The following is a 19,134-nucleotide window of genomic DNA, read 5'->3' on the forward strand; positions in this document are numbered from 1 at the left end:
CTTTATCACCAGAGTAGATCTCTCCCAGTGATAAAAATAACCGCCCCGAACGAGCAGCGGTAGCACGGCTCCCAGCGATAAAGCGCTGTCTATACTGGAGCTTTTCAGTGCTAAAACTTGTCACTCATGGGAGTATTTTTTCACACCCCTGAACGACTAAAGTTTTAGTGCTGAAAGTGGCAGTGTACATGCAGCCTTATATTCGTAAACTAAGTTCTCTCTTTTAGGAATCAAACGCAAGGCCACTCAAACTGGCCATCCATGTACTCGCAGCGTCCTCTTACAGAAGGAAGAGTCACCAATGTTTCACATATGCAACTGAGACCGTATATGTGTGAGTTTTAGGACAACTGTCTCTTGAACTTGGGTTTACAGACACATACAGAGCAAGATATTCTAACACCCACTCAAATCAGGCCAAAATCAAAGTGAAGTCAATGCAGGATCAGAAACAACAAACATTTCATATGCTCACTTTAGGTATTGTAATGCTAAAGTAATAAATACCTGTCATATATTAGCCCATGAATGCCATATTCTCTCAACTTCTTCCTGTTCTCTGGGTCATTTGTATCATCACCCCAACAGAAAATAACTAAACCTTTAGATCTGGCCTCTTGAATATATGATGGGTTCCTAAGCAGGTCTTCAGCGTGCACATTAATTCCCTGAAAAGTTATAAAAAACACTTAAGAAAATGCAAATATAATCTAGACTAAATACTCTTAAAAGTCAGCGTTTCTAGCTTTTGATCACTGAAATGTTTCACAATTTTTAGACAACTAAAAGAAAAAAAAAAAAATCTTATGAACTCCAGGATTAAATGAATATTGAATAGTAGTTAAAGAAGCAAGTCTTTAAAAATGCAAGAGGACTGAAGTGCATTCTTAGTACTTTAAAGCAATGAAAATACATTACTACATTTGTTTACTAAATGTTTATGTATTCTTTTAACAGTTTGCTTGTCACCTTATTCTGCTTCTGTATTTTAAAAAAAAAAAGTCAGTTTATCAGCAATTCTGGAATATAGCAATAAGTTAGTTTCATTTCACAGAGTAACAAGAGCATAACAACTTACCAGCAAGTTTTCAAACTGGGCAAAGCTCATGGCAATAGGAGTTGTACGAGACCGGAGATCCATAAGTTCTGGATAAATATCAGATTTTCCTTGCGTTAGAAACAACACAGGATACTTATTTTGCTTTTGCCGAACCCTGTAAAAGAGTATAAAAATACAATTGCGAAGGGAAACTTCAGTAGTGTTTCTCTCACACGGATGAGAATATAAAAGCAGAGTCACCATTCCCAAACTGTATTGACATGTAATATGCAAAGTATTAATCAATGATTAAGCAGTTTTGTGGACAGACACCAGTCTGTTTAGTCAGTTGGACATGACTAAAAAGTTAACAATGCAGTAAGCTTTACTATATTCCAGAGAAAGACAAGGCAAATGTTATGAGAAAATGGAGAAATTCTTTTTCATAAGACTGAGTTTTTTCTCCCCTTTCTTCCTAAGCAAAAGGGACATGACTGCCCTGGATTTTAGTTCCAGAAAAGATAGTTTGGCATAGTGATGTCTCCCTTTCCTGCATAGTAATATGCATATTTGCATGTTTGAACACATTCACTACAAATGACAAGTTCAGTCTCACGGTTAGAAGGGAATACTTTTACTTATTGGGTATTCATTTAATCCTTTGCAGATGCAACAGATAAACACTGCAGTTTTGCCTCAATGTGTACAACATACCATTGTCCCTTTCACCACATTAGAGATTTACATATTTCACACATATTTCAACTATTTAAAGTACGCTAAAGTATGTCCCCCCCCCAAAGTTTTCCATATATAAAATTCTAGAAGCGAGTAGCCTATCATTTTTCCCTTTACAAAACACACAATAGCAAACTTAAAACATTCCCAAGCCACACCACTTTAGAGTTGGTTCACCAGCACTGCTATGAAATAGTAATAGGTGGATGTAGTATTCTGGGCATGGTGATTCATTAACTTTGACTCCTCCGTCACTTACTTTTCACCTTTCATTGCCCCCTCCTAACCAGCCCCTTTGCACCCTTCTTCCACTCTTTTCCCCAGGCTGTCCCTTATGTTTGGAAGTCCTCTTATTGTCAAGTACCCATCTTCTTTCAAATCTCTGCTTTAAAGATTTTTTTCTACAGTCTTTCAATAGGGAATTCTGCAATATTTCCATACAAAGACTGGTGTAGTGTGTCAATTACTCTATGTCTGTCCTAGACCATAAGTTCCCTATTCAGGGTCTGTGTCTTCTTTATTCAGCACCCAGAAAACCAACATAAGATGTGCCACAACAGAAAGCCAATTAGTTTTTCTAGAAAGCCAATATCCAATAACTCTATTTATGTAATTTAAGAATTTTCGTGTTTTTTTAAATTGGAGGTTTGTTGAAAATTGTCAATAGAGAATTCTATCATTATATATGTATATTTATTTAGTGCATGCAAATTAACTGCCAAATAACTGCCTGTTCTAAAATGTCACCTATTGTGACAAGAATTGGCTGTTACCAGAGAAGTGTACTGTCTTGGCATTTGTTTGCACAGCAGCATATGGACACTGACATTACCCAAAACTGTCCTATAACTGAAGAGACATTAGAGCTGTTATCTGGCCCTCACTTTCCTTATGCAGTACTGTGAAGCAGAGCATTTCAAACAGGTATTTTCTTATTTTGAGACACTAAATATTTTATCCTCCAGCCAAGAGGAAGGAACAGATTGACACACGCTGGAATGGCCAGGAAACTGAAGCCAGAGGGAAAGTGAAACCCCAGTATAAAGTCTGCTCTTTTTCCTGTTTTGAGAAAATAAATGTTTACTCAGACAACTGAGCCACTTTAACAAATAGTAAATTCTCTATTTTTCCAATGCTTTTTCTCTTAATATGTTGCTGGCTTTGTTTTCAGATTATATTTTTGGGCATGAGTCAGATGGATGAAAGGTCTAAATCCATGTTTAGCAACTACACTTAAGTGTGTTGGCATTCAAACTCAAGTCACAAAAATAACTTAATGAGTTTTCCATTGTTTACTAACACTGAAGGTGAAATCTATTGAGTCAAAAATGGTTTAAAGTTGAGTTGTAACTTACATTGTGCAAATGTCCGCATCAAATGAAGAAAATATAATTCTCCTTCTTCCAGCATTTTCTAGAGTAGTTTTTAGAATGATATCTAAGAAGAGGTTCATATCAAAATAGGTTGACAGGTTGCCATCCCATTTCCCATCCTATAAAAACAAGAACAAGTAGTTGAACTAACTCAATGACTACTGTAATTATTTCAAATGACAGGAGTCTATTATTTAAGTTGAGTGAAAAAAGAATCCAGCTCGTCAATATGAATAAAAAATAGCACTCTTCTCCAGTCTACCAAGTGCTGTTTGCAACACTACAGAGCTGGCTTTCAGCCAAACTGTTCAGAAATATGCAGCTTTTAAATCAGTGTTATACATTTTATAACTTTTAATGAATCTTGAAAAGTCCATTTAAACAACTCACTTTATTCCTAGGGACATCAACTATTCATGAAGTCTATTAAAATTAAAAGATCATTTGCATAATAAAATCATTTAAATATGGGTTATATTAAAAACAAATGTAAACAGAAAAAATATTAAAAAGTCGAATGTAGTATAAATGAATAAAGGAAAGGGCAACTAACATTAGATGTTTTGTACAACCATCTGTAAGTATATAAATGTTGTAGCAATATTTAATTATATAAATAACTCCGGAATCTTTTCATCTTTAGAAGATGATTGCCTACAAAAAATGGTCAATTCTGCATTATGATCCCAATACAAACACTTATGCATGTGCTTAAAGGGAAGTACGTGTCTGTTTATTTGCAGGTTCAGTCTCTTATTTTCTAGTTCTAAAGCTAGTAGGATACACTGTCAGTGAAACAAAACTGCCTTTTACTGTTCAAAAGAAAACAAGGCTGGGTAAGCCTAAGAACTTTGATTAAATAAAAATAACGGTAAAATAGTAGATGAGGTCTGTGTCACATGCAAACTGACATAGCAAGATATGCATGATAACTTGTGTTACATTGCAGACTATCAAAACAAGGAACATTATCAATTGCTTACTCTTTGTTGGCAGATCCATTTTATTTCTATGTTAAACCCGACATCTTCAGGAAGGGATTCCAGAACCTGGATACAATAGTATTATAAAAAGGGACCAAATCACATGATGCTCATTAAGTACTATTGGCAAGGATAAATACAGAACAAAAAATGCTGAAACATCACCCAGCAAGGGCCAAAAAGTACAGCATACATATGATTCTTTAATACTTAAAGGCACATTATCCCTTTTCTACTCTGGTCCAAAGTGGGTCAATGGAATAATGAGAGAAACCTTCAGGAATTAGCTACAGCATTATCTGCAATTAATTTCTTATGTACTAACACTTTTGAGATGTACAGTTATTTACAAATTACAAATACTTAGTGCATACATTTTCTGTTTGGCTACTTATTACATATGTTTTTGTTTTATATCAAAAACAATTGCTCTGATACATGGAAAGTCACAATTTCCCTAGTTAACAGCCAAAAATTGTCTAGGCCAGTTCATTATTCATTTGTTCATGTTTACCTCTCAGACGAAAGATAAAGATTTAATTACTTTCATTTGGATTTTGGAGAATAGTACCCAGCAATTGCTGCAAGGGGCAAACAAACACAGTTCAAGAAAAAAAAGTTTCAAGCATTATCACAGACTAAGTCTGATAAACAGTTTCTGAAGAAAAAGCCAACTCAAAAACACAACTTTGGCAAAGATTAGTTATTAATGGAATATACTGGAACTGTACTCACTCAGTGCTATATGTGGCTGTGCTAAGTGGCAGAAGCTAAGTGGTGAATGAATGCAATTCTAAGGCTAAAGTTTTGAAAAGTGGCCACCAATTGCGGATGCCTCAAATTTGGTGCCCAATTTGGAACTTGTGCTGCGGTGCTAAAAATAGCCCGGTAGACGTTCATGCTTGGGCTGGAGCTCAGCCTCTGAAGCCTAAGGAGGCGGGGGTGGGTTTCAGAGCCTGAGCTCCAACCCGAGCCAGAATGTCTGCATCACAATGCCAACCTGAGTTTGCAGACCTGGGCTCTAAGACTTGATAATGGCATAGAGAGTACACTTATAAAGCTTGCAGATGATACCAAGCTTAGCCTTCTTAATCTCTAAGGATAGGGCAAGAAGCAATGGGCTTAAATTGCAGCAAGGGCGGTTTAGGTTGGACATTAGGAAAAACTTCCTCACTGTCAGAATGGTTAAGCACTGGATTCTCCATCATTGGGGATTTTTAAGAGCAGGGTGGACAAACACCTGTCAGGGATGGTCTAGATAATACTTAGTCCTGCCTTGAGTGCAGGGGACTGGACTAGATGACCTTGTGAGGTCCCTTCCAGTTCTACGATTCTATGATCTATGACACTCCCCCAGAGGTCTGATTTTCAGAGATGTTAAGCACCTGCGGGTCCCAAAAACTTCTAGAGTTGTGGATGAACAGGATTTCTGAAAAGCAGGCCCTATGTGCCAAGCTAGGCACCTAAAAACTGAGCCATCCATAATTAGTGGCCACTTTTGAAAGTTCTGGCCCATAGCCTCCTTTTAGTGCCCTACACCCATTTTCTTTGGCTTTAATGCACTGCTGCTGGTAAAAAGCTTCTTGTCAACTGCTGGGAAGAAGTATTTCATTACCCACCAGTGAGCTCCTATTGCAGAAAAATCAGGATGATTCAGGAACTGGAAAGAAATGGAAAAAATTCTTCCAGATCATCTTTTTTGGCTTTTCCTCAAAATTGAAGCAGTAAATCAAAAGAGGTCCCATTTATATGTTGGAAACTGAAGGTGTTTTGAATGTGGCTGATACATTTACAGTGGCTATACAACCTACATTGGTTATTTACTAGACAGTTCTAGCATTTCAGTGCCCCGAACTCATGTGCACAGACAGTCAAAAATATGTTCCATTTTGAACCCTTTCCTCGTCCTGCGACAAAAACCTTTGAAAGTTCGTGTTCTAGACTCCACTTCTCCATTAAGCATGCAAAAACCCAAAAACTTATTTATAAATATTTTCAAATTTCAATTTGCCTAGTATTACATTGCTCTACATTGTCTAGTTCTATATTGACTGCTGCTTACCGTCTGGAGAGACGGAAATGGTTGGTCCTCAGAAACAGGGCTTTCCTCCCCTTTACAAGATGCTGAAATTAAATAAAAAAATATTTTAAAAAGGTGAATAGCAGTATTGCCAACCCCCAAATTAGGAGACTCTTCAAAATCATGAGATTTTAAAAGAGATTAACTTTTTTTGAAGTTTGTCTTCTGATTATTTAACTCCTCCCACCCCACCTCCAACATGTGTGAGACTTAGTGTTGCCAACTCAAAGGTATAGTGAACAAGGTGATTTTGGCCATGTAGCTCTTCCTCGAGTACTCAACTGAGATGGGTCCCCCACTGCGCTATGGTCTGTACAAACATATAGCAAGAAAGCTATGCCCTGAAGAGCTTGCAATTTAGTGCAAAGTTTGTGACAGGGGAGCTGCAAGTTGAACTCAGAGGCTACCAGACTTCCTTTAAATGGGAATGCCTTTTAACCCCTGCTGAGCTGGATTTCATACTGGTGACCTACGGTTGAAAGGCTCTACAGCTCATTAGCAATGCCCTGAGACAAACAGAGCACGTCTACACTGCAATAACACCCACAGCTGGCCTGTGTCAGCTGACTCAGGCTGCGGGGCTATAAAATTGCCATGTGGACCTCCAGGCTCAAGGACTCCAAGAGGGGGGAGGTTCACAGACCCCAGGCTCCAATCCAAGCCTGGACGTCTACACTGCAATTTTGTAGCCCCACAGCCCTAGCCCCACAAGCCTGAGTCAGCGGACATGAGCCAGCCATAGGTGTTTTACTGTAGTGTAGACATACCCAGAGTTCCCTATAAGTGCTAATGTTATACTTCGAGAATTAAGCTTGTTTTCTAGAAGTTCTGACCTTTTTGGAAATTACAGAGACAATATCTTCCACTCAGGAAACACAGACACAGTCTCCCACACATTACTCTCAGCCTCAAATACCTCTCTCTATAGGCAGTCTTAATCTCACGTTCTGTTCTTAAAGTGACAACTCCCATTAAACCAAAGTACAAGCACAAAAAAATGCAATAGTAACTATTAATACCACATGTAAATGTCCTCTAAATGCAATGTTTTGCAATATAAAACCATTCCAACTCTTACTTCAGGGTCCTACACTAACTTTTTATTTATATATTTGTTTCACTCCCACATGGGTCATTGTCAGCAGAGTTTAAACCTTCTATTCCACAGCACAGATCTCTTCTATTTCTGCTAGGGTAACTGGTGAAAGGAAAAGCATGCTGTTATTCTCAGTAGGAGCCTGTCCATACAGGGAGACGACATACACACAATGCCAGTGGATTACACTAGCATTTGAGAAACTGGCTAACACTGGGCATCAGGGTTCTTGTTTTTTTCCTTCTAGTTACAGGACCAGATTGTGGTCTAGTGGTTATAGACAGCATAGCTAAATATAACAATACCCCTGTATGTTGTCTTTGGGGAATGAGACAGAGACCTCTGGATGTAAAAGCACAGGCCTTTACCAGATTTTTTAACATGGAAACCATAACAAGAGTCGTAAGCTTCTGTGTGGTCTGGTTGCTAAAGAGTGACAGAGCCACATGTTAGTATGGGTTACAGAAGCACCTAATTTGCCATGTTCCTTTGGCAAACTGCATCAAAATGGGTAAGATTTGGCTTTCTTATATTAAACACCTAGGTTTGATTCCCAGCTCTGCCTAAAAAGTGACCTTATACACATTCTCCATTATCCTGTGAAATTGATGAACGATACATAACCCCTTCTCCAAGGCAGCAGTACGAGACCTTGGCTCATAATTGTGAAGGGCAGAGATATATTAAAGAGCTGAAACTAAAATTCATGGTTGCAGTTCAGTGCACCTTCCTCAAGACTACAGTGTAGTATGTAGGGAGCTCACTCGGATTTTGCTTTCCCCAAATTATATAATGGAGGGAGCTTTTCACATCATCGCAAGACTGCCTATCGAGGTGGCCAAAATCATGTTATTTCCAATAAACTCGAGTTGGCAACACTGCGAATTGCAAGCACCTAATGCTGGAAGACATGTATCCAATAAGAACTAGATACAAAACAATACTATTTATCAAAATTAAGCTAGTCAATGCATTCTATACATGAACGTGGCAGTCAAAAATTGAGTTGCACAATACTTTAATTGGCATCTCCAGCTAAGTAGTACACCTCTACCCTAATATAACGCGACCCGATATAACACAAATTCTGATACAACGCGGTAAAGCAGTGCTCCGGCGGATCAAAGCAAGTTCGATAGAACGCGATTTCACCTATAACGCGGTAAGATTTTTTTGGCTCCCGAGGACAGTGTTATATCGAGGTAGAGATGTATTACTAAACTTTAAAAAACAAATTACAGTACATTTACTAGTTCATGATGAAATCTTAATATATTTTGCCACTTGTACTTCCATTTAATATAGTACAGTGTGATGCACAAAACTTGGCACAATTTGCTTCTGTATTTGTATGCCAGTCCTCAAAATTCAGTAATTTTGAATGTATTTCCTGGGATATGCTCATTAGTAAAGAAGTTACGATTCAACTACAGTTTGCATAATGGATTCTGAAAAGGTACATCTTTTTATAGAAATATTAAAAAAGTATGTTATCAAGTACGAGCAGGATAATGGTGTAAGACAGGGGTCTGCAACCTTTCAGAAGTGCTGTGCCGAGTCTTCATTTATTCACTCTAATTTAAATCTTTGCGTGCCAATAATACACTAACATTTTTAGAAGGTCTCTTTCTATAAGTCTATAATATATAACTAAACTATTGTTGTATGTAAAGTAAATAAGGATTTTAAAATGTTTAAGAAGCTTCATTTAAAATTAAATTAAAATGCAGAACCCCCGGAGCGGAGGCCAGGACCCGGGCAGTGTGAGTGCCACTGAAAATCAGCTTGCGTGCCATAGGTTGCCTATTGCTGGTCTAATACATGCAATTCATATAAAAACTAAAGGTTCAATGAGCGATCTTAAGAAAGGTTTAAAAGACCATAAGTCAAATAAATAAAAAAAAATCCTCACATTTTTCCGATGAAGCTTATTATGAAAGGCACCAGGGAAAATGGCTGAGAACACAGAATTCTGACATCTGATAAGAAACTCCTTCTTTGAGAGACTCCACTAGTTATTCTTATTTCCCCAGGGCCTTGTTTCAATAATGTACTCATGCTTTGAGCAAGTTCAGTAAATTGATAACAGTGTTCACTTCATTACATCAACTGTGCAATGGCAACACAAGTGGTAAAGAAATTCAGCTCAGTTTACAAATTTAAATATTGCACTAAAAGTTTTTGTAATGCAGCAAAATTACGTATTTCACTGTTATCAGAACTAACTAAATCCTGGCGATATTTAATTCTATAGTGAACAGTACTATGAAATTCTGCAGCAACAGAGACCGTGTTACATATTTTATAACAGCCCAAGTTTACTAGCATATAGGGCACACTGCAAGGTCCATCCTTTGTTCCTGGAATATCAGGAGCTGAGAAACTGGTATGGTCAAGAAGTTGTTGGAGGGAGACACTAGTGGTGATTTTGTTAGTGGAGTAATTAAAATTTTTCTTAAATATGTTGGAGGATGGTATTACATGCTACCAGCAGGGCCGGTGCAACCACTAGGCGAAGTAGGCGGCCGCCTAGGGCACCTAGTGGTTGAGGGCGCCTAAAAGTCCACTCAGGCGAGGAGGTGGAGTGGAGGTGAGCTGGGGCGGGGGGGTGCAGGGAGGGCCGCCCGCAGTAACAAGGGGGGGGCGCACAGGGGAACCGCTCCCTGCCCCAGATCACCTCCACTCTGCCTCCTCCGCTGAGCACACAGCCCCAGCTCTAATTCTCTTCCAATCAGCACCGCAAACCTGGGAGGCTAGGAGAATTAGAGTGGCGCTGGCATGCTCAGCGGAGGAGGCGGAGCGGAGGTGAGCTGGGGTGGACTCCCCAGGCGGGGTTAGTTGCTGCGGGGAGGGGGGTGGGCTCCCCAGGCGGGGATGGTGGTGGGTGGGGTTAGCTGCTATGGAGGGGGGCTCCCTGGGCAGGGTTAGCTGCAGGGGGGGGGTTGCTGCTGCGAGGGGGGGGGCCTCCCTGGGCGGGGGGAGGGAGGGGGGCGGCAGGCTCCCCTGGTGGCGGGCTGGGTTAGCTGCCGCGGGGGGTGGGGGGAGGTGGCACACCGACCCTGGCTACCAGTGATGCCTTTATACATAGTAACTTTCCTGTGAAAATCCTATGTGATGAATAGCACTCAAGTATTTGAAAATCTCAACTTTCAGTTTCTAAGAATAAACAAAATTGATTGGAAAATAAACATTTCAATGACAATATAAATTCTTACAAACGTTTTTATCTGCTGCCTTATATTCGTACATACCATTGTGATCTTTTAATTTCAAGGCAGTCACATGAGCCAGCTAAAGATCACAAAAAGAATATATTAAATTAACAAGTATACTTTTATCTGTAGAGACCGTACCTAGTGCCAGATTTTTAGAGTTACTGAGTACCCTCAGCTTCCATTAACTTCTATGCAAGATGCGAATACTTAGCACTTCTGAAAATTAGGCCCTGGACTTCATCTTCACTATATTCGGAGTATCATGGTAGTGATACTACAGATATGGCGATTGCATTTTAAACCCCCTACTCCCAATCCCTTATATCTTTCTCCGAGAATATCCCTGTTTATTAAGTTTTTTGGGGAAGTAGAGGAGATCCACTTAGTCATCTACAACTAAGAGGTAATTTTTTGTGCTCAGTAATTCATATGGCTTAATATTTAAACTCCCATCTTGATATATAGCTAGTCTTCCATAAGGAATGCTCTGTGCTAAATTTGAGAAAAAAAAATACAGTCAAATGCTTTTAAATTACTTATTGTGTAGTACATTCAGAGCAGCAGCAAGAGCTCTCTCAGACCGTAACTATTTCAAAATGAAGGTCTGACATCCTGTTTTAATACAAACATCTACTGTGCAGCAACATACCAAACTAGCCTACCATGACATTACCTTTAATAATTGCAGTTGGTCATATGAAAGTTCTTTTACTGGGATCTCAAACAATTCCAATGGCTCAGCATCGAATTTCTTGGAAAAAAATATGTATTTGACATTAAATGTTGAAAATGCACTAGAAAGTATGATAAGCAATATACTTTTATTTCAAGACAGACATCACTAAAGCATTTAGCCAAGCACACTGACAAATATGTTGTTTACCACTGATAATGTTAAAACGGCACTTTATTTATGGATGAGAAGACCAGTTTTCAAAAGTGGCAGCATGGGCACCATGATGTGCAAAACAGTAACTGTCTTAGTGCACTTAGTTAAGGCAAAAGTAAGATTTGCAAGCACAATTTAGGCCTTAATTTTCAAGTGGTGACCTATGCACTAGGCTGTTGCTGTACGTTATTAAAAATTCTTGTAACTGCCTACATTTGTTCATTTTAAAAAGATTAATTTATTGATGTTCCTCTGAATTCAATTTGAAGTTCACAAGATGGAAAGTGTACAATAAAAATTCTAAAACCCCAAACACCTCATTTGAGGACCCTTCAAAATTTTTGTTTTGAACATCTCAAACACAATGATAAAGAGAATACATCCTGGTTTTCATATGTCATCCTAGTGTCCCAAGAACTTCTTTCAAGACATCTGTCCCCATTTTTCATTTCAAATGTTCTCCCCTTCCAACTATAAAGTTTTTGTTCAGGCATTGCTGTACTGATTTAAGATGTTTTGTACACCCATTACATCAATCACATACTGAGTGCACATTTCATGCCAACCACAGTTCAAGGCCAAAGCTTGTCATGTGTCAGGTGACAATATTGCAAGCTGACTATGAGGAGTTAATAACCCAGTCTACTCAGTGAAAGACACTTGTTCAAGCTTTTCAGGGGAAAGGGGGTGCAGATCTGGCAAGTTCTCCACCTTCACTTCCTTCTTCTCTATGGCTGTCAAAATGTAGAGAAGAGGAAAGCACGGGGAAGATGTAGAATTCAGCCTACCTGACCTGTTCTGCTGACCCATGTGAACAGATCCAATGAGAGAATGTGGTGCACTCAAGCATTTTGTGACAAACTCTGACACAAAAGTGCCCCATTTTTATTATGAAATCTATAGTCACCTTTTTCCATAAACAATATTCAATGGTCTGTATGCTATGAAACTTGTAGAATTTCTCTTAAACCTCCAAGTCTGCTGTAAGATTGTGCTCTCCTTAGTGAATTTCTATCAATCAGTATGCACAACAACAGTGTTGCTCATCCAATGAGTCACATACAGGGGCCTCGAGAATCTTACCCTTACGGTGAGAAAGCAGTAGAAAGAATTGTTTTGGCAGGTGACTGAAGAAGCAGCTTGCTTCCAGGACCTTTCTTCCTGTTACTATCACTTCTGCCCTGGCTCCATCCTTTCTGGCCTACCACTCAACCCCAGAGCAGTTCAGCCCCTATTTTCCTCCCCACAAAATGGTAAGTACTAAGATATGGTAAGCAGTGCTTCAAGGGGCTGAGAAGACAAAAAAGGCCAAAAAAATCCAACTTGTGACAATCTATTATGGCCACAAAGGCTTGCGAGATATGGTAGATTACAGGAATTTCCTGCTATTTTGTGGGTCATGGACTAAGAGGTTGAGAACCACTGCATTACAGCATGGAAGGAAGTATTTCAGATCACATATCTGAAGGGCCCCTACTGTCAAGATAAAGAATTACTATTAAATTAGCTCATCTTTTGCAGTATATTTTCATGCAAAACCATAATTTCCAATATATTAAAATTGTATTGTTTGTTTCCATTCCATACTTTTTCTGAGTTACCGAACTATTTTTACAAGACACCTTGGAATTTCAGTCAAATAATTTGAGTTCCAGTAATTGTCACACTAACAACAGAAATATGGTCAGCACATTCATATATACCTTTTTCATAGCCATACAACAAGTAAGATCGTGATATACAACAGGCACATGATCCTTAGAAAGATGTACATCAAATTCCACAAATGCTGCTCCCTGCAGAGAAGAAAGAAAGTAAGAACTGCATATAAGAACGAGAGAGCTCAGAAGAAAGTTTTCAAATGTATAAATTTTATATATAGCATGTCAACTGAAATACAATAACTACAGCAGCTGATAAAAGTTAGAGTTCAATACAGCATTGTAGGGAACTATTGGTTATATATTGACCAAATTCTTCAGTTCAACAACTGATAAACAATGTACAGAAAAAAAATATTGAAATAACCAGTATGCAAGTCTAATAGCTATTATTTATCCAATCTCTTAAGGGTTCAAGTGTGGTCAGAGTATTATGCACTCTTCACTGAAGAAAAGCCATGAGAGGAGATACGCTTCATATACTGAAATTTACATGCCTTTCCCTGCTCTGACATATAAGCGAAGGTCTGCTTCGGGATACTGAAATTGATGATGAGCATTCAAGTATCAGTTAAAAACTAAAGCAACAGCAAAATAAATGAATGTAACCTATTTGGATTGAGCTAAATTGTTATATTTTTATGTTATTATATAAAAGCACTTAGAAAGTTTGTTCTTTTTAAAGAAGAAAGCTGAAGAACATGTGCTGCTTTTATTAAAAAAGTCAATTGAAGGGCAGTTTTATTTTTGGTTGATTAAAGAGGAATTATTCAGAAGTAAATCAAGTCCTCTGAAGGTAGCACTCAAATTCCTACACCTGGATCATATGTTCTCTCTCCATTAGCTTTAGAAGCTAAATAGAAAGTCCAGGACATTTCCATTCCTTCTCTCAGAAGGCTTATTTATACAGTACCTTCACAGAATTATTTTTTATTCTTTTCCCTACATCCAATGCCCCAGAGGACTGAAAGACAGGATCCTGAACTACAGACCACTGCTGATTTTCTCTCTCCATTGGTAATTCCTGTGCTCCCGCCATGGTCAGTTAACTGTTTCTTACTCTAGCCACCAAGAGAACATCAGTACAGGTGGATCAGTGGAGAATAAAATAGAATTAGAGCTAATTTCCATTTCTTGAGGCTCAGTTTCATAGAAAGACCACATCTCCACTGGACTAAACAGGAACTTTGTTTTAAGTGAATGACTAGTATCAGCGTTGGCTAACAAAAATCCCTAACTCTAAGGGAAGAAGTTACTCACCTTGTGCAGTAACAATCGTTCTTCGAGATGCATGTCCCTGTAGGTGCTCCATTATAGGCATGTTTGCATCCCTACACTGCTGATCGGAGAACTTTGGTAGCGGGGTCCGTTCAGCCCAGGCATGCACAGTCTCCTCCCCCTCGTACACTCTACCACAAGGCTAACCAGCGTGGTGCAGGCAACCCTCCTCCTCCGCAGTTCCTCCTCTACTGCGGAGTTTATTATGAGAACTCCTAAGTAGAAGGGGAGGAGGGTGAGTCATGGAGTACCCACAGGGACACACATTTCAAAGAATGATCACTACTGCACAAGGGAAGTACCGTCTTCTAGTAATGTCCCTATAGATGCTCCACTGTATGTGACTCCTGTGCAGTACCCCCACTGGAGGCTGGAACTTCAGAGTCAAATATATTATGGATGATAGTACCCTGGCGCCAAATCTGGCATCTGCAGCAGTCCCCTAGGATGGCATAGAGTTCTGCAAAGGTATGTGCAGATGTCCAGGTAGTTGTTCTGCAGATGGTGACTAGCTGGGCTTCAGTGACGGAACACACCCTGCAGAGACAATCGTCCAGGTATGGGTAAATCATAATATCCTGGGAATGTAGGTGGGTTGCTATTACTGAGATAACCTTGGCGAATACTCTGGGGACTATCTCCTCTACTTCAGCCTCTTGGTCCTCTCTTAATAGTTCAGGGGACTTGGATGCCCTTGATGTAACAGCCGAAGGAGGGTGTCTCCGTGGCTCTTGATAGGCCATGCTAGAGCTATGGGAGGCATAATGTCTGTATGCCCGACAACAGTCCCAGTAGGGCCATTGAGAAGGTGGGAAGGGGCCTGATGATAGTACCATGGCTGCCCAGATCAGGGAGGCTGCAGATCAGAGGGGCAGTACAGTTGAGGTCCATACCGGAAATGGGTACCATACGGTGGGTGAGAAGAGCGGCAAGAGACAACATCCTCTTGCTCACTATCCAACTCAGTGCTTGAAAATGGGGGTGCATGACATGATGTTGCCTCCAAGTCTGGAGCTCTGGGTGGACTTGTACTGGGGCCCCAGTAGCAAGTAGAGGTGAATCCAGTAGAGCAGGTTATGAGATGCCTTATGCTTGTCCAGACCTTTAAGTGTCTGACACATACCAGAAGTCCTGTGGTGTCAAAGATGTCATTACTGGTGGCGGTTGACGGTGCCAAGATCTGTACAGAAGGAGTCTGATGTGGACCTGATAGTGTAGTCCATCGGTGTCTATTGTGCCAAAGATCGTACCAATGTAGGCTGAAGAAGCCTTCCCCATGGCAGATTCTCTGGATTTCTCGCACCCTGTTCATACCAATGATTCCTTGCCTGTGCCCATATGGTCCTTATGCAGCCCAACATGCTCTGTCGAGTTGGTACTGTGCAAGCTTTGAGTACCAGACTTAGATGGTTTCGGTGCTGTCGGTACTGATAATATTGAGGGAGCCAGAGATGGTTTCCAGCTCAGTTGGGGCTCAGTGGGGACTCACTGCCCTTTTCTTAAAGGCCTTGTGTGAGTGGCTCATGTTGCCTTCTTGGGCTCACTACCCTTAGATGTAGAGGGCTGTGGTGAGGCTTCCCACCTTCTGGGGTCTTGGCACAGCTCTGTGGGTGGTTGAAGGGCCACCTCCATTAGGAGAAGCCTGAGTCTCAGTTATCTATCCTTTCTGAATCAGGGCTTCAGTTGTTGGCATAAAACCACACTTCTGGGGAATGTAGTTCTCTACTAGACAGCGGACGCACTGAGAGTGTCTGTCAGTCATTGGGATAGAGTCCTTGCAACTGAGACACTTCTTGAAGCCCACACTGAACTGGGCATACCCTGTCCAGGGGGGCTGAAGAAAGACCATTCTATGCATCCGATGAAGTGGGCTGTAGTCCACGAAAGCTTATGCTCAAATAAATTTGTTAGTCTCTACAGTGCCACAAGTACTCCTGTTCTTTTTTCTAAATAAAGCGTAGGTTGTTAGGTTGTTTTTTTTTTTTTTTTGGGGGGGGGGGAGGGAGGGAGTGAATTTATCCATAGATTTCAGAGCCAGAATCTTGCCTATTGCCTTCAGTGGGCTACTAACATGCTTAAAGTTACTCATTACATGCGAGTCTGTAGGATTTGAGGTTAGCTCTCTAAAATTCTCCATGTGTTAGAAGCAACATCTGCAAATTTTAAGGTGGAAAGGTGAGTTTGAGGATGAAAGTCTAAAGTGAGCTTATAAAAGAAAGTAACAACCATGCCTATGGAGTTGCTATTAAAGTTCTATATTTTGTTTATCTGACTATTCTTTTCACTTAAGATTTTGCTGACTGAATTGCTGAATCACTAGATCCTTAACACAATATATCAGATGAATTTTTACAAATAGCTGGTTTCCATATACACCCACACATACATGGCTAGCAGCACTCCGCAGAGAAGCAACAGTGTTCTCCTGAACTTTAGCAAGTCTGAAATAGAAACAGAGGAAAAAATTGTTAGGAGTAAGACAGTGCACACACACACACCTGAGTACCTATCAGCAATTTTAGTTTTAAAGGAACACTCACATTTAGAATAAAAACCACTTAATCTGCTACAAGTTTTTCATAAAAATTGACCTGGCAAACCTATTTACACAAGTGGATACCTACAAAGATGAAGTATGTGGGACTAGACAAAAATATCACAATTCAGGTACACGTTTACTTACTTGGTAGTAGTTGTAGAGTTTCCTGCGCCCCTATGTCCAACATCTAGTGTTGTTCTTGGTCTCCAGTATTTAGCATATGAAGCTTCCATATCACAACTGTATCCCGATATCGGCTTTATAATTATGTAGTCCACTATAAAGAAAAAACACACATTGTTTTGAATGTCATAAAAAGGTGATGGTTTTAAGTAAAGCAGTCTGGCTATATCTCTGGAGCTGATTCAGAGCCACTGCACTTGAGAATTTACTGCAAGTGCGCAGAATTTCCTGATGTACAGTAACTATGCACACATGCTAGGAAATTCTCTCTTTAAATACCACCACAGCCATCTTAAAGTGAAAAAAAGAAATTAGATAAGTTAATTTCTAAGGCCTGGTCTACACTATGATTTTAGGTCGAATTTAGCAGCGTTACCTCCATTTAACCCTGGACCTGTTCACACAACGAAGCCCTTTTTTTCGACTTAAAGGGCTCTTTAAATCAATTTCTTTATTCCACTTCCGACGAGGGGATTAGCACTGAAATCGGCCTTGCCGGGTCGAATTGGGGTAGTGTGGACGCAATTTGACAGTATTGGCCTCCGGGAGCTATCCCAGAGTGCTCCATTGTGACTGCTCTGGACAGCGCTCTCAACGCAGATGCACTGGCCAGACAGACAGGAAAAGGCCTGCGAACTTTGGAATTTCGTTTCCTGTTTGGCCAGGGTGGCAAGCTGATCAGCACAGGTGACCATGGAGTCCCAGAATCACAAAAGTGGTCCAACATGGACCAAACGGGAGGTACTGGATCTGATCGCTGTATGGGAGACAAATCTGTGCTAGCTGAACTCTGTTCCAGTAAACGAAATGCCAAAACATTGAAAAAGTCTCCAAGGGCATGAAGGACAGAGGCTATAACAGGGACTCGCGGCCGTGCTGCTTGAAAATTAAGGAGCTCAGGCAAGCCTACCAAAAAAGAGGCAAACGGCTGCTCCGGGTCACAGCCCCAAACATGCTGCTTCTCTGATCAGCTGCATGCCATTCAGGGGGTGCAGCCACCAGTGCCCAGCCCTGTGCTTTGACTCAGTCAATGGAGTAGGACACAACACGGAAGCGGGTTTTGAGGATGAGGAAGATGATGAGGAGGAGGTTAAAGATAGCTCACAGCAAGGAAGCAGAAAAACTTTTCCCAACAGCCAGGATCTGTTTCTCACCCTGGACCTGGAGCCAGTAACTCCCGAACCCACCCAAGGCAGGCTCCTGGACCCTGAAGGTGGAGAAGGGACCTCCGGTGAGTGTACCTTTGTAAATATTAGACATGGTTTAAAAGCAAGCATGTTTAATGATTAATTTGCCCTGGCATTCGCGGCCAGTACAGCTACTGGAAAAGTCTGTTAACGTGTCCGGGGATGGAGCGGAAATCCTCCAGGGGCATCTCCATAAGCTCTCCTGGATGTACTCCCAAAGTCTTTGCAAAAGATTTCTGGGGAGGGCAGCCTTATTCCATCCTCCATGGTAGGACACTTTACCACGCCAGGCCAGTAGCACATAGTCTGGAATCATTGCATAACACAGTGTATGGTCCCGGTGTTTGCTGGCATTCAAACAACATCCGTTCCTTATCTCTCTGTGTTATCCTCAGGACAGTGATACCATTCATGGTCACTTGGTTGAAATAGGGTGATTTTATTAAGGGGACATTAAGAGGTGCCCGTTCCTGCTGGGCTGTTTGCCTGTGGCTGAACAGAAATGTTCCCCGCTGTTAGCCATGCAGTGGGGGGAGGGGGTGAAGCGATCATCCCAGAGAATTGGGTGTGGGGGGGGAGGCTAGCTGGGTTTGTGCTGCACACTAACCCGCAAACCACAGCCCCTCCTTTTAAAATTGTCAACCCATTTTAAATGGCCAACCCAACAGCCGCTTGGTATGGGAAATGAGGGTGCTGCGGTTTGAAACCATTCCCATGTTATGAAGGTTAAAGAAGCCAAAAAACTGCGGCTTACCATGGCTGCTTGCAAGCCGAATTCTGTTGCCCGGCCCTGCATGAATGATCTCTCACACCAAACCGGCAGGCCCTCCCTCAATAAGAGGCAAAATGTGACCTTGTAACGAAAGCACACTT

At 40.8% G+C, this 19,134-nt stretch overlaps 1 protein-coding gene across 1 annotated transcript in view; it reads right to left on the reverse strand.

Moving 5' to 3' along the window:
• Positions 1-19,134, reverse strand: part of GPCPD1 (glycerophosphocholine phosphodiesterase 1) — a 69,884-nt gene that overhangs the window by 5,676 nt on the left and 45,074 nt on the right. The window contains exons 10-19 of the mRNA XM_054023008.1: positions 17,036-17,168; positions 16,739-16,793; positions 13,117-13,209; positions 11,198-11,275; positions 10,561-10,600; positions 6,196-6,257; positions 4,134-4,199; positions 3,133-3,269; positions 1,079-1,214; positions 508-668 (exon numbers count right to left, since the gene is read on the reverse strand). Of these exons, the coding sequence (XP_053878983.1) occupies positions 508-668; positions 1,079-1,214; positions 3,133-3,269; positions 4,134-4,199; positions 6,196-6,257; positions 10,561-10,600; positions 11,198-11,275; positions 13,117-13,209; positions 16,739-16,793; positions 17,036-17,168 (961 nt within the window). The remainder of the gene's footprint in view (positions 1-507; positions 669-1,078; positions 1,215-3,132; positions 3,270-4,133; positions 4,200-6,195; positions 6,258-10,560; positions 10,601-11,197; positions 11,276-13,116; positions 13,210-16,738; positions 16,794-17,035; positions 17,169-19,134) is intronic.

The sequence above is a fragment of the Malaclemys terrapin genome, chromosome 3, assembly GCF_027887155.1.
Source record: "Malaclemys terrapin pileata isolate rMalTer1 chromosome 3, rMalTer1.hap1, whole genome shotgun sequence".
Taxonomy (NCBI): domain Eukaryota; kingdom Metazoa; phylum Chordata; order Testudines; family Emydidae; genus Malaclemys; species Malaclemys terrapin.